The sequence below is a fragment of the Zeus faber genome (genome assembly GCF_960531495.2).
Source record: "Zeus faber genome assembly, chromosome: 1".
In the NCBI taxonomy this organism is placed as follows: domain Eukaryota; kingdom Metazoa; phylum Chordata; class Actinopteri; order Zeiformes; family Zeidae; genus Zeus; species Zeus faber.
In genome coordinates, this window is record NC_137193.1 from 16,163,425 (window position 1) to 16,179,985 (window position 16,561).

A 16,561-nucleotide genomic window follows, 5' to 3' on the forward strand; every position below is an offset into this window, starting at 1 on the left:
AACCCTTTTTTTTTTTTTTTTCCTCGAAATGAAAGCGCAGTAATACAACAAGATCTCCGCTCGGACTAGGGGGAAATCATCATTGAAGCTTTTCTGTGCAGGAAGGGTGAGCGGTGCCAATTGAATGTGCCAAAGGATGAGGGGAGCCAACTGAATGTGAGATACCACAGCAACCAATGGTGAACAAAGCCGATTCTCACCGACACTGGACCACCGTGACGTGAATGAGAGTGGCAGCGATCATAACGTTTTGTTTTTTTTATATATACTAGAGCGCTGATTCACTCGATTGGCTCGTCCTCAAAAGGCTATCGTCACACTCAGCCACAAACAGGCAGAAGGAGCGTGTAGGAATTCCAAGGTTTTATTCCAAGGCTAGTGGGTGCGTCGGCCTTGGATACTCACGCGTCACTTTTTTGCCAAGTGCCGTTTCAACAACAGCTTGAAAACCCTTTTCCCACCATTTGGATGACATTGTGTCCAAATGTTTTGGCGGTGGCTGTGGAATCATTGTATTGCATCAGGAAGTGCCCCAGAAAACGCTCAAGAGCTCAAGAGATGTGCAACAAAAAAAAAAAAAAAAATGGAGCAAATGCTTCACACGCAGCGGTCTTGTGCAATACGGTGAGCCCTCTTGCATTTGCTGTAACTAAACTGTGTGCCGCACATAGCTCCTGCTCTCGCTTTGAACGTGAAGACCCGGGGCCCCGTTCGTGAGCCCCGCAGACCCTGCAGTCTCCTCCTCAAATACTGTTTGCACGTTGAGTGTTCATTTTCTAAATTATGTTTCGGCTTTGATGGCTTCATGCCTTGATTCGCCTACACCTTGCTACACAAACACATGTTCCATGTTGTATTTTCTTTGCTCCATCTCATGGAAAAAAAAACTCAAGTCAAATCCAAATCGAATAAAGATCAGGTTAAATGTGTAGTTTGTAGTAGGGAGCATATGCTATGTTGTGAGATTTAGCCACTGTCTGACCAATGTTTTGGCAGTAAACAGATTCTATGTACATTTTACAAAGAAGTGACTGAGCAATATTGGACATAAAATGTGCCATTGTTCATTTGTGGGAAAACGTTGCCCACAATAGTGTGGTTAGTTTGTAACAGCTGTATTTCAAAGTAAAAGCCCACCAGCGAAGGCAAAAAAAAAAAGGCAAAAATGTTTCATGTGGGAATCATATCAAAAGGCCATTTGTAAACGGAACGCCATTACACCAGCTGCGAGTTCTGGTGTTACTGCATGTTCACGTCGCGATTTGTTTCATCGCGCTAAACCTTGTCTTCGAGACGAAACATTTTTGATTTCTGAAAAGCTGCGCGGATTATGAACACTCCGAGGAGCACCTTCGGCATCTGGCTGACATTTATCAAGCGTGGCAAAATGATCGACGATCGCCTTTTAGGTTTCAAAGTTTCACAATCATGTTTTCCTTTAAAAAAGATGCACTGCCGTCCGCCGTCTAGCTCCCAGACACCTCCGTTGCCTCTTAAAACATCATTACCATGAATTTAGCGGTGAGACAGAATGGTTCATTTCTTTTGCAGTTAGGTGTCAGAGGCGGTATCTGTTTTTCGACGACTGATTGCGCGACCCAGACAAAGTTTCTCAACCAAATGAGTTTCCTATCGATCTCTGGGACCTCATGAATGTTTGGCTTGTCTCCGTATTCTTTGCGCTGAAGGTTTCCTCGCATCGCCGCTAATGAATTATTAGCTCTGCGGGTGACATCTGTCCACATTACTCAGCACAGACAAGACAGAGCGTCCCAAGGCAACAGGATTCATTAAGACTGGAATGGGTTCACGCTTTCTTCGGATTCTTTTTTTTTTTTTTTTTTTTTTCTTGGTCTATGAGGCCAGTTGTCATCCGCCCCCGGTGGAAATTATCTTGGTAATCTACAAATTACTGACAACGCCATCTAACAAATCTCTGTGCACACACTGGTAACTGTTTTTTTTTTTTTTTTTTTTTGAATGAGGGCTTCTCGGGGTCAGTTTTACTCCTCTGGCCACAGCTCATCTCCTTCTGGACGGGTGCGAGCCGGACTCTCATAAAGCCGCCGCGGGTGTGGCGCCGGTTACGATGGCATAGCCATCTCGATATGTATTCATACCTATTCCTAAGCAGCAGAGAAAGCCAAGTGACGTTTTCAGGGCCCTCCGGCACAGAGACACAGACAACCATATGGGTTGTAGACATCAGTCTATTGCAGAGAGGAGGCTAGGTGGAATTAGCCAGGAGCAGATGGAACATGTCATGACAGGGCTCCTATCCTGAGTGTGTGTGAGGATGGGGTTTTTAACCTGCTGCTTGTTTGCCCAACGCCTGAGCCACAGGTATGCAGCCACCCTGACCCAGTCACCTAGATCCAGGTCAGGTGTGGCTGCACAAACCGGTTTTTGTCCGGCTGAGGCAGAGGCCAAGTTTGTGTCGGGGTTGCGGAGAAACGAAGAACCAAGAGAGGAAAGACGAGTGGAGACAATAAGCGGAGTCGGAGTCCACGGGTCAGGAAGGTAAAATGTAATCCCCCCGGAGTTTATCGCTAAATGGGTGAAAGGGGCTCGAACCGACGGGGCTTAAAGGCAGCCTGAGCTCTGTGAGGGGTGTGTGTGTGTGTGTGTGTGCGTTCAAAGACCGATTACCCGCCCCGCGTGACACACACCCTGCCTCCCTCGTCGCGTCTTTTGCCGCTCTACCTTCCTCTTTTCCTCTCGATTGCCTTCCATCTCTCGCTCTCTATATGCCCTACTCATCTCCCTTTCATATCTCCTCTCTCTCTCTCTCTCTCTCTCTCTCTCTCTCTCCCTCTCCACCCATCTGCTCGTTTCTTTCACTCCTCCTCTCGCTTTTTAAAAGTCTCCCCTTCCGACTCGTCTTCGGCGGAGGCTCTTCAAACACTGGAAACACCGGGGGTGCAAACAGTCACCGCAGGAGTAAACGGCAAAGAATTCCCTCCTCTGTGCCTCCACCCTCCGCTGACTTCATTATCACCCTCCCGGGGGGAATCTCAAGTATTTTTAATTCTCATAAACTGCGGCGGCACAGACGGAATAACAATGCGAGGGGAAGCGCCGGCAACCGGGAGAGTTGAAGGTCGTCGGCTCCACTTTGGGAACCTTTGTTTTTAAACGTGGCGCATGAATAGGAAATATATACGATAGAATGATGACAGCCGGAACTTGCACTGTTTGGAAGAGAATATTTAAACAATATGCATCCCCAAGAATAAATACATAAGAAATACAGTCAGAGAGCAATATCAAAATATATTATAAACAGTATATTATATTGAGAAGACGTGGAATTTATAACCCAAAAGGCAGCTGAAAATGTCCCTAAAGAACTTAGTTTTTATTATCACTTGGCATTTATCGACTAAATTGTCCAATGGGAAGTCTTCATGAAGAGGGAAAAATGAATACAATTAAAACAGAAGTCCCAGGTGAGTTCAGGGTTTTGGCTCCAGAACCAGAACGGTAGCCAAGCCTACGTCCTTCAGGTTGTTGTCCTTTTTCTACATTTATTTCTTTGCACAAGCCTTTCCGGTCTATCGGCACCCACACACACACACACACACACACACACACACACACACACACTGCGCCACACATTAATATCATCAGTCATTCATTGTATCCAACGTGTCCATCTGCGCCACCTTAATCTGATGTCTTCTACAATGGATTGCACTCGGCAGAGGAATGTTCAGTTCCTTTTTGCAATGTCTCTTCTTCTGTGTTTTGTGACCGCTCTCCCTCTCCCCCCGTGTTGTGTCCTTTTCATCAGTGGATTGATGAGGACGAGACCGACTACGTGAGTAGCTGCAGTGTGTGCTGGTGTCCTGGGCTCCGTGGGGAGTGTGTTCCTTACCTTCTACCTAACTTTCTGTTTGGACACTAACCGCCCACTGCGTGTGGTTTTCCTTTTTTTTCATTTTGTTTATTATTATTATTATTGTTATTTTTTATTTTTTACATAACCTCTTCTCATAACACATACTATACATTAGATTTGAAAACATGCATGTTCCAATGAAAGGTTGTTATAGTATTACGTTACCATTGTCCGTCGTACACCGTGTAATGTATCGTCAGATATGCACTATAAAGATGTCAGATCCAGTCCTCTGCTTTCACTTCAGCCTCGGTCCAGTCACCGCAGCAACCAGGCCCCCTCAAGGCCGTTTCCATTTTCAAAACTCGTAGGATATTTTTCACTGGATTGACAGTACTGTATATAGACATTCTGTATCATAAAAACACAGAGCCACACAGGACACTCGTCATTCAAAGGTGATGTGATGTTGGTTCTTAAACAGTAAAATAAAATACTGTCGGGACAAAGAATACCCGGTTGTCAAAGGTGTGAAGGCGTATGAATACGTCTTTGAAAGTGTGGAGTGGGATGTTGGCTGATACTAGTGTTAGGCACAAAGGTACAATGGGTGATGGTGCAGCAACTCAGTGCCATGCTTTGAAACCAGTAATGGTGTCTGGATATTTATGCACCGCAAGGAAGACGGCTCAGACCTTCCGGCATTAATGTGGACTAACCACACTTAGGGCTTATGGTTAGCCCAACTATATTAACCCAACGCAAACCCATCAATGCACCGCAGGCGTAGAGATGCACGCTTGTAAGTAAGTAGGTAAACTTCGAGGTAGGTAAACTAGTCTCCACTGCAGTAATCCAGGTATATTTCACCTGAGCAAGGTGAGATGACTGGCTGCTGTCTCACCCTGGAATATCATCGGAGGAAATTGGAAATTGTATCCCCGCTTTCAAAGTCCCGCGGCTTGCTTTGGATGGGGGCATTGTCCCTGCTGGTGATGTCATTCTGGGGCTGATTCGATTGTCAGAGCCATCTGTTCCCCCGGCGCCTGGCAGCAACAGCTCCCGGATTCGTCTTCCGGACTTGACGCAGCGCGAGGAAGGCGCCTTTTGCACATTTCATGCTCCCGGTCTTCCTGTGGACTGTTCTTTAATTTATTTTACTCAAAATCCCTGTAGAGCTACAGAAGCTGTTACATTAAGCGGGTCTCGCCCCTTTTGTTCATGCCTGTGTCGCATTTAACGTCCCCTCGCCCGAGCCATCCGGAGCGTAAAGAAAGATCTCACTCTGCTCAGAAGGAGCTCATGATCTAGGCTTCACAGTTGGAGTGCCAGAGAACCGAAGTTGTCACGCTCTCATCCGTTTCCCTGTCGGATTTTTTTACAGTTCGGCAAAAGATTATCATTCTTTCTCATTCTCCGATTTTTATCTCCCAAGGGTTCCCAACAGTTTCCTGATCCTATCCCTAATTGAAATGAATGGCGACTTGGTCTCTGGCTCTACGGCGGTTTGCAGTTCACCAGACATTATAGAAATCCATCACGAGTCACGCCCCAGCCTCCGTGGGAATGAAGCAGCACAGTTTGGTCGCCACTATCGGAGGAGTTTATGTCCAATATGAGCGCGGAGAAGACAAACGAGAAGAACTCCAGTGATGCCGCCCGGTTCAGCGATCAGTAATGAGGCTATTTGAGAAATTCAATAGCTTTGGATTCCTGCGACCCTGAACAAGTGTGAGTGGCTACAGGAAAATAGATGCATGGAGCGGCTCGGGTTGAGTCGCAGCCTTCTCTTATCTCGTACTCTGAAGTATCGCACATCCCGCATCCCAGGAAACCGCCAAAAAACGTCTCGTTACGTGACCGGTTACTTGTGGAGGATAGATTTGGAATAGGCGGCCAGAACAGCTCTTCTTATTAACATGTTGCCATTAGGCGCTAAGACGCTCTCATATTTTATTTCGGTACCGTGTGAATACCCAGCTGTCTGCTAAAGCCCGGCTAATTTGGGCACGCAGCTCTGAGTCCGTAATCTCCCGGCGAGCCCTTGTCTGGCAAGCGGAGGCCGGTTCTGGACGGAGAGTTGACACAGCCCTGACCGTTTTGTGTTCTTAAGCTTTTTTTTTATTCTCGCCTGCCTCCGCCTTCTACTTTGAAGCAGCCATTTATCTCCTCTCGGCTACCCCACTTCTCTCCCTTTCCCACTCCGGTGCAGCGGCGCCGAAAAAAGGAATCCTCTGCTGGCTGAGGGGAGGAGAAAAAAACAAAAGCCCTCTCCCTCTCTCCCTCTCTCTCTCCCTCTCTCTCTCTCTCTCTCTCTCTCTCTCTCTCTCTCTCTCTCTCTCTCTCTCTCCAAAAGAGGCTTTAATGGACTCACCAACAGCTCACAGACTCTTTATATGTCAACGTTTTTAATGAGGCCTTTGAAAACAAGCAGGGGCATGTGTGGGTTAGAATTCCTTTTTCTAAAGTTGGGCTCGGAGTTTGCTTTGTGTCTGTCCCTGAGACTGTGAGTCTGTTAGATATATACAAATATATACTGTAGTAGAAGGCGATGGCTTTATTATGAAACACATTACGGCATTATAGCCAGTTTTTTGATCGTTTTTAAATTTTTATCCCATACAAAAACGTACGACATTGCTCGGTACGTCATTGAAATAACAACGTCTCTCCCGGCTTGTGCAGGGTGATGGATGTTATAGACAACCTGAGGCGGCTGCACCTTCAGGCCCCGACCGAGATGAAACTATTTGAAGGCCTCGTCACGGGAAGCCTCGCGTTATCATTTTTTCAGCGCAGCACAATCATTCATTCTGTCTCACACGGCAGCTTATTCACTTCAAAAACACAAAAAAAAATCTCCAGCGGAAAAACATCTGCCAAAACTCTTCACAAGGCCAGAGGTTTGGGTCGTCACCGGCCGTCGGTTGTTTTTTCGTTTTTAATCTAGGTGCCCCCTGTAAGAGAAATCGATATATCTATTTCATTATAATCTCCCATGTGTTTGTCACGGCAGTACAATTTTTCTTAACGCTTGACGAAAGGGGAGATATTTCTCCATAATATTCGTAGAGTTTTTCTGCTCCACCGATATTCCAGGGAACACGGACTAACCTAATAGTAACTCACAGAGGGGGGTCCTGTGTGTGTGTGTGTGTGTGTTTTGGTTGTGGGGCTTTGTGTTCCCCGTTCACTTAACTTATTCCCCGAAACAGAGCCGTGTCGGTTTCTGGAGAGGTTTGGAAGTGTGAAAGGTGAAGCATGTTTTGTTCACTTGACTTGTCTAATGCGCCCGTGGTGCAGGTTGACAGCGCGACCATTTAACTGACACTGTTTTCTCAGCCTGAATGTTGTTGCCCTTTTCTCTCTGCTGTTTCCCTTTTTCTTTTTTCTTTTTCCTCTCTTTCCCATTTTTTTCTATTTCCTCTCTTTACCTTTTTCTTTTTTCCTCCCCTCTCTCCAATAAAACAACAACCCTTATTCCATTTGTCTTGACCTTGTGGCACTCACCTCTTTCACGCTTGGTGTCCTCTCTCTCTCTCTCTCTCCCTTCCTTCCTTTCTCCTTTGCCCCGTCTTTCTCTTCACTTCCACACTTTCTCCCCCTCTATCGCTCTCTCTTTGCTGTCTTTTCTCTTTTCCATCCAGGAGGCCGTCATTACAGGCCTACTGCCAGAGACCACCTACTCTGTGACGGTGGCGGCCTACACCACCAAGGGGGACGGGGCCCGCAGCAAAGCAAAGGTGGTCACCACGACAGGAGCAGGTGTGTGTTCAATCTTGTGTGTGTGTGTGCGTGCATGCGTGCGTGCATGCGTGCGTGTGTGTGTATGTGTATGTGTATGTGTGTGTGTGTGCATGCGTGCGTGCGTGCGTATGTGTATGTGTGTGTGTGTGTGTGTGTGCATGTGTGTGTGTGTGTGTGCCTGTGTGAAAGGTGGACTGTATGAAATACCTCGTATACTAAGGAAGTGACCCACCTCACATTATTTCGCCGGTCATTTTTTGGGTCGGATTGCACGGGGCCAGTTTTTTTCTGTCTGCTTTGTTAAAGCATGCTTTTGTAATGAAGGAGAGAGTTCACAGCATAAGGAAAAGAACGCACCGTACCCATTTGGATCTTCCTTAGTTAATCGCTCAGTTAACAGGAAGAAATCACTTAATGCCTTAGTTGAGCGTTGCATAGGGAGTGGATTATTCATTACCCAACAATTATCCACACAGTGCAAATAATGCATAATGTTGTGAAAAGACGTGAAAGACCAGTTGGACCTTGGATTTGGCTGGTGGTTTAAGAATGTAATAATTTAGTGCTGGGATTGTTAAATGAGACAAGTGCGTCTTCTTCCCTGTTTCGATTTTTGTATCAACAAGGCAGTAAAAAGAGATGCTATTAATATTCTGGGCAAAAAAGCCACATAAGAGAGGAGCCGTAAGGTACAGCACACATAAATGTAGTCCCAGACTCCAAACATGGAGTAGGGGGAGCTTTAACCATGGCGGTTGTGACTTTTCAGAGATGGTATATAAAAGAGTGATTGACTATGTTCTTACTGTCGCCTTAGTTTATGAGTAGAAATATACTTGGGTGTTGAAGATGATATGGTTATAAAGATGCGATAGCCATACGGGCTTAAAACCTCAAAAGCCACCGAAACAATAGCAACTCATTTCCCCAGCTTCAAAAATACTGTTTTATCTGGACAGTAATAAAACACAAAGAGGCCGAATGATAACATCAGGAAAAGAACAGGTAACCCCTGTAGTTCCTTGCCATCGCCTAGCTTTGACAAAGTGGGTATATATGTCCGCGGTCCCTTCAAAATGGACCCGCAACCCAGTTTTGGTCCAAGACCTACCAGTTGCAAACTCCTGACCATAAATAAGCAGGGAGTACGTAACCCTCCAATATGTAAATTTAAGTGGTTCCAATGCAGGGGAAGGTGGGTAAAGTCATAGAAGCAGCAATTTTACATGTGTAGCATAAAGGTAAGCAGAACTGTTTAAAGACAACTCTCTGCGGGGGGAGAGTGCCGGTGAGTGCACGGCTGATTGTTCACCACTGGCCCTGCTGGGAGATACTCAGTCATCACAGATACTTGACTTAGTGCACCACCGACGCCGCTGAAGCCGAGATGTGATAGCTCTAAACGTTGATGTTTGCGAAAGTCTGTGAAGCAGGAGGTGTCTCTGACTTGTCAGAGGACTGAGTTGCTGCAGCAGAGTTTCCTGACAGAATTTATATTGCTCAATTATCTCTGGCGGCTCTGTGCGCTAACCATTAGATGTAGTGAAGAACAGTCGCTTGTTGCAGTCAGCCGAGCCTCAGTGTGTGGTATGAATCTATCAATACAAAACTAAGTAAAAAAATGAGGTCACCCTAGTATTTTTGTGGAGACCTCAGGCGAAATATGTATTGTTAACCCTTCAATCGCAGCACGATACATAGATGAAGTGGCTAATGGAATAGCTTGCTGTGTAATTAAGGGACTGTTAGAATGGATAATGGAATAATTAACTTTGTACTGACATAATTGAGAGTCACATTCAACTTTAGTGTATGTCGAAGGTATTATGCGGCAAACCTGAGAGGAACCAGTAAGGCAGAAGGTAGAAGGGACTCTTAGAAGGAAGAAAAAAGGCTTTGTTGTAGGTGTAGGTGGCTAATTGGCCTTTGGCCCATTGTTCAATGCAGCTACAGTGAAGCCTATTTGGAACAGAATGTGATGTGACTACTTAAGCCTTGAGTAAAGCACTGGTGTACTTTGTTAACCCCTGCTCTCTGTGATCCAGTCCCAGGCAAGCCCACCATGATGATCAGCACAACCATAGGCAACACAGCGCTGATCCAGTGGCAGCCCCCCAAAGAGATGGTGGGGGAACATGTGGGATACCAGCTTCAGTACAAGAGAGCGGAGGACGAGGCCTTCACGGTGAAGGACTTCAAGAAGACAGATGACCACTTCACGGTGACTGGCCTGCATAAGGGAGCCACCTACATTTTCAAACTGTGCGCCAAAAACCGTGCCGGCAACGGGGAAGAGTACGCGAAGGAGGTCAGCACGCCGGAGGACGTGCCCAGCAGCTATCCTCAGAACCTGAGCGTGGTGGGACTGACGACCACCTCCACCAAGCTGGCCTGGGACCCCCCGCCCCTGGCCGACAGGAACGGGAGGATCGTCCAGTACATTGTCGTGTACCGAGACATCAACAGTCAGCACAACATCACCAACAACACGGTGGACACCCAAATTACCGTCCAGGGCTTAAAGCCGGACACCACCTACGACATCCGTGTGCGAGCTTTCACCAGCAAGGGCGGCGGCCCCCTCAGTCCCAGCATCCAGAGCAGGACAATGTCCACCTCCATGCCAGGTGTGTACTGTGAATTTTAATGACCAAAAGGCCTTTTTAGGCCCTATTGGCTTCTCCCCCCATGCCAGCACAGCAACATTGGGCCTGAATGAGTCTATCAGGAATAGCCTAGTGATGGATCCGCTATCGCCCAAGGGCAAGTGAGCTCTGCACCAAAGCTGCTGCCCTGAGGGTCCGCAGAGGACATAGATCCTTGGCGTATGAGGTGCTTGCGGCAGATGCTTTTTTCTTTGTAATACCGTGCGTGCATGCTCAGCAACAGACCGACTCGCCTTATAACCTCTATGGGCGAGAGGATAAAGGCAGCCCATTGGTGATTGTGGCATCTGAGGTTTCACCTTGATTTAAAAAGGCACAGATTGTGAACATCTTTGAATTATTCTTGGGGTACTTTAAGCCAAATAAGTATATGCATCCAAAATGTATATAGTTGTATATAGTTACCACATGGATATTATCGCCTGTCCATATGGGTAAATGTAGAATGCATTTGAATTTCAAATATGCATACATGCACCCACACCTACACATACAGGCTAAAACATTCCAGAACAGATGGCTGGGGAGGAAGCAGATTGCAGCCTTGCTTGTGGAGACTGGTAGCAGGTGGACTGCTGGGACGCAATCCACCCATCCTTGCCCCCCGCACTTACACATGTTGTGTTTAGAGCCCACACATGGCTTGTGTGGAGCCCAATAGCATGTTGGCAGCACTTTATTTATACAGATTCAACACTCCCGCTAGGCCGAAAGCCAAAGAGAAGCCCTCAAAGTCAAGTCATCTCAAAGCTCAAATCTTCCGAATGACTGACTTTTTTTTCAAATCCATGTGACGAATGGTGAAGGAAAAACAAGGGGAATCAAATTTTACACAGCGACGCCAAATTTAAATTTGAAAATGTTATATTATTTCTGAATCGAATCAGGGCTTGATCTTCTGGCTTAATTTGTCAGTTTAGCATTCGGGGGGAGTTCGAAAAAAAACCAAAAAACACTTGTGCTTGGGGCTCTAAAACTCTTTTCTAGCCATACGCTCACTAATCAAAATTCAGATCACCAAGTACAAAGCCATTAGTCAGGGTAGGAAGGGGCTTTATCCAGATTATGTCTTACTAAAAGTTTAAACGTCTTGTCTGAGAAATCTGGTAAAATAAGACAAGTTGTACATGATTCTTCTTCGTCCTTTGATCTCTCTCTCTCTCTCTCGTTCTCTCCCTCAGAGTTCACCAAAAACTTTGGCGTAAAAGCAGTGATGAAAACCTCAGTGCTGTTGACCTGGGAAGTGCCGGAAACCTACCAATCACAAGTGCCGTTCAAGGTGAGTCGAACCCGATGGCGAACTTTCATTGTGAGGTTTTGATTTTTGTACGTTTATCCGGTGAGAAAGCCACAGCTTCGCCCTCGGGCCACGGCAGAAGCGGCGTCGTCAGTGACGCGAAAGCGGCGATTCTCCCATTCCTTCCGGGTCCGTCTTCGTTCCGTCTGCCACGTGTCTCCGCGTGAGCAGAATTCTCGAGGCTTTAAACTTAAACTTGTGAAATTTCCCAACCTCCAGTGGGTAAGTGAATCTCTGCTTTCATTTTCATCCTGTTACTTTTCATTTTATTCACATTTGGAGCCCGTTCCTTTATTAAAATGTAGTTGGATTCGTTTGTGAGTTTAGCGCTTGTTGTTTATATTTCACACAGCGGTTTCTAGCTTGAATACGACGCGTTTTATCGCTGGAATGAATAATAATCTTCCAATTCATCGTGGCTATTGAAGGGAGGAAGGCGGTGCCGCTTCTGGGTCCAAAGGGAAGACACTGGGAGGGCAGCGGTGGCGGGTTCATCCCATTAAGCAGAGGAGCATACAAGGAGATTTTTATATTATACATATTATATATATGTGTGTATTAATTGAGCTTGAGTTTCTGTAATAAAATGTTTTCTGATAAGTTATTTGTGGTTCAATTATTAAATGCAGAACATGCAATCGATATATACTTTGATTATCGATATTATTTGATAAAACCTCTTCATAGCCTAATACCTTAAAAATAATTTGACAGATTTGTCTGCTACAAAAATCTATTGCTTGACGAGTCAGTTTGACTGGAGCCCACACGTAGTGACTCCAAGCAGCAAGGAGACCGTCCCGCTCTGTGTTGCCGACAGATACGGTATACCAGACCAATAAAGTTTATAAAACTACTTCCCAAGTATTAAGTAAAATCTAAAGTCTATTTCTGGGCGTGGTATTTGTTTTCCTGCTGGAATGATTATATTCTCTTTATATAAGTGAGGTTTCATTTGTTGTGGGGGGAAAATGTGTTCAACTCAGTAATCCGCCTGAGGATGGCACATCAGTGATTTTCTACATGTGGTTGATGCATACCAGGCTTGGTAATCAAATATTTTCACTTAATACATCTTTTGAATGGACCTCTATGGGAATCTTGGCTCCAGTTTACGCTTTGAGCCTGGAAAAATAAAGCTGAGGCGTAAAATACACTTTTGTTTATCAGAAAAATATAAAATAACTTATTAATAATAATAATAATAATAATAATCAAATATATTTTTGGTATTATATATAATATAGTAATATAGCTTTATTATTATTATTATTAACATTATTTTTATTATTATTATTATTATTATTATTATTATTATTATTATTAATAATAATAATAATAATAATAATAATAATAATCAAATATATTTTTGATATTATATATTATATAGTAATATACCTTATTATTGTTATTATTGTTATTATTATTAATAATAATAATAATAATAATAATAATAATAATAATAATAATATGAATATGAATATTTAGAATAAGAGGATTTAGAGAGCAGTCTCTCTCTAATATCAAAAGCTATATAATCAAATTCATTAAATTAAATGAAAGATGAGTCTTTGGATCAGAAAAGACAAGATACAATTCTATCGATTTTCACCGACAACCCCCTCCCCCTCCGTCTTGCACGTGTCCGTAGATCCTGTACAACCAGCAGAGCGTGGAGGTGCAGGGGAGCCTGAAGAGGAAGCTGATCACGCAGCTGCAGCCGGAGACGGACTACTCCTTCGTGCTGATGAGCCGCGGGAACAGCGCCGGCGGCCTCCAGCAGCAGGTCTCCATCCGCACGGCGCCCGACGCGCTCAAAGCCAAACCGCTGCACCTCCCGCTCAACCCCGAGGAGGGAGGGCGGCTCACGCTGGACCTGCCCCGGGTCCCCGCTGGAACCCCCGTCAGGTCGGTGGTGGCTGGAAGATGTCCGAGTCCTCAAGGAAAAAAGCACAAAGATGGCATGATGGCAAATGGTCGTTTTGATAGTCAATTTCAATGGCGGTGATGGAGGTTATGTCCACATACTGTACATTTACCTTTTACTCGCTACTGCTGTTTAGTACGGTAAATCCTCTACAATTTCCTCTCCACTTACTGTATTCCTGTGTTAATAGGCGAGAGTACTATTCTAGCCCCGACATCCATAACCATCCCTTTATCCATCTCTCAAGGCAAACGCAGCAACTCAGAAAGCTCCATTAGGGTAAAGTGGAAGGAGCTGAAAATCCAGTCCCTTAACACGACAGTGCCCTGATTACACTCCGAAATCCCATCACCGTCCAAAAAGAAAAAAGAAAAGGAAAGCTAAGCCCGCTCTTCCTCCCGGGTCCCTCCGGATTCTAACTTTTAAATATATTGTCACGAACCAATTTATTTAACAGTATTTTTTTAAACCACATAATTAATAAGCAACAAGGCGTCCGGTGCAAAAAAAATAAAAATAAACTTAAGTAGAAGGCTGCGTTTTCCATTATGGCCGGCACAGTCGAGCGACTTCTGGAAAAATTGTTCTGATTTAATTGTGTTTCGAGTGTTTGTCTCTCTGAAAATTCCGCCCGCAAGTACGTCATTATGAGCACTGGCGACACAGTATCAACAAGAACAAACAAACAAAAAAAAAAGGAGACAAGTGGTGTTTGAACGCCCCTCGCCACAACTTTTCCATCAAAAAATAATAAATAAAAAGCCGATTCGGGTCCAGTCGTGTCCCAAAGTCATGCTGGTTTTGGAAAGAGGGTGTGAAAAATGACTACAACAATTATGACAAGTTACACAATTACATTTGAGGCAGGCAATTACATTAGGCAGGTTACGCCATAGACCACCGAGCTGTAGTGCACTATGTTTTGCTTTAAACTTTTTCTTGGCTTTATAAAAATAAACCTTCATATCTAGTTCTTTCTTTGGCTTTTGATACAGTGTTTTAATATTTCAGGATAATTTGCAGTCGGTCAGTCTAAAGGGAGTTATTTTGCGATAATGACCGGCCGGCCGCACATTAACACACGCTCACTACGTGCCTGTTCACTAAAAAAAAAAAAAAAGAATCACATCATTTTGATTTGAAATTATCTTATACCTCTTAAGCTTGGCGTGACTGCACGCTAAGCTTCTTATCCTCAGCTAAGAGGAATGCCCAACGTCGCAATCTATTCTCCCTACATACAAATACAATCATTGCCTCACATATGACAAACCTTGTTTCTGTTATTAAACAATGAACTGAACAATCTGCGGTCAAGACAAAAACACCCAGTGGAACAGGAAGTAGTTGTTGAAGTAGACGGATGCTGCCGGAAGAAACACGGCTGCGTGCTGAAAGCTTCCTGAGCGTCTTGATGCTGAGGAGGAAACTCTGTGTCTGTTGTCGCTCAACAACTGTCGCTCATGCGCTGAGAGACTCGTGTGTGAACCAGCTCAGCCGGTTTTGCCCTCGAACGTCTCCATTTTGAACCGAGATGAGAGAGACGCCCTCGCGCCAAGTGACAAACTATCAGAGGTGTGCGCCGTCGCCATGGCTCCACCCCCTGGTGACTTCATCGGCCTTTGTTTTCAATTCATCTGCGGTTGTTTGGCGCCTGTATTGCTGGACCCAACGTCGTACAGTGCCGATTTTGGTGCAGTTTGGACACATATGATATTACTTTCAATAACCAGCGAGCCAGCGGTGGGCGGAGCTTCCCGTGAGAGACGGCGAGCCAGCGGGGGGGGGGGGGGGCGGGGCTTCCCGCGAAAGCAATTGACCCCGAACAGGCAGGTTTGGTGCAGACAGGCGACACGTGTAACATCAATAAACTTTGAATAAACAAAGCGGGCAGCGACTTTATCCCAAAAGAGAAAGAGAGTGAGAAAGAGAATCTTTCCCAGACGTTGTTCGACTTCCAGGAACATGCATTGCACTACTTTAATATGTATGTTCTCATTCAGGTGGTACTACATCGTGGTGGTCCCCGTCACTCCGGCCTCTCTGCAGATGTGGCACAACCCCGAAGAGATGGACATCGATGAGGTGGGTCAGCCTTCCGGTTCGTGCGACAACGTTTTCACTCGCTTTTGCTCACGTGCGCACGAATAATAAGTTCCAGGTGGTGTTGAGGTTTTATTCATCTGTTTCTGCGCGGGGAGCTGATTTATTCCGTTTCACCAGGAGCGGATCCGGTTCAGCCGTCGTAGCTGTTTTCCGCCACAGCCACCGTGTAATCACCGGGATGAAGAACGGCCTTGAAAAATCTCTCGATATGTTGAGCTTAAACGGCCGTCCCTTGTTTTCCAGCGCAGCTCGTCGCAAATGTTTCAGACGTTTACCTCGCGTGACGTCCTCACTCAGCTGAAACGAGCGAACGGACCATTCCGGCCATTTTCGGATCCGCTCGTCCTATCGTTTCTGACCGCGGCGATTGTCCTCCGGAACCGATACGATACACCCCAAACGCCCCCACAATATGTCGATCTCGGAAAAAAAAAACCCGACCGTAGCCGGCGACGCTATGTCATTTCACTGGTTTTCGGGGGGAGATGATGGATACGGTTGTGGAGGAAGACAGGGAAATGAGCTCCTGGTTGTAAATGGCTGCAATTATCCTTTCAATTAAAGGCGATGTCTCGCTCATCCGTCGCCTTTGTGTGAGCTGTCGCGCTCGGGACGCTGACGTCCTCGCGACGAGGCCGCGCCGCTCTGGCACCGGTTTCACCTCCGTATAACCCCCGCTCTCGTCGGTCCGTGCAGCGTAAAGAAACCTTTTCTATCTCCCTGACGCCTGTTTTCACCAGTTCTTGTCGAAGGGCTCTCTGTCCGTGACCCTGATGTACAGTCACAATGAGGATTCCATAAATGAATAAGTAACGACTGCGGGACCGAATAAAAGCGCAAATTAAATCAATACATAATAAATGAACATATAACTCGGAAGCACTTAGAGAGCAGGCACAAGCTCGAGGCGGCCGACTCTGATAAATGCAACATGATCCAAATCTGGACCGATTCCAAAAGGCTTCAAATAAGCCCTT

General features: G+C 45.6%; 1 protein-coding gene across 1 annotated transcript in view; it reads left to right on the top strand.

Moving 5' to 3' along the window:
* Positions 1-16,561, top strand: part of ptprfa (protein tyrosine phosphatase receptor type Fa) — a 196,385-nt gene that overhangs the window by 136,112 nt on the left and 43,712 nt on the right. The window contains exons 13-17 of the mRNA XM_080017516.1: positions 7,489-7,606; positions 9,634-10,215; positions 11,436-11,533; positions 13,203-13,459; positions 15,482-15,563. Coding sequence (XP_079873642.1) covers positions 7,489-7,606; positions 9,634-10,215; positions 11,436-11,533; positions 13,203-13,459; positions 15,482-15,563 — 1,137 coding nt within the window. The remainder of the gene's footprint in view (positions 1-7,488; positions 7,607-9,633; positions 10,216-11,435; positions 11,534-13,202; positions 13,460-15,481; positions 15,564-16,561) is intronic.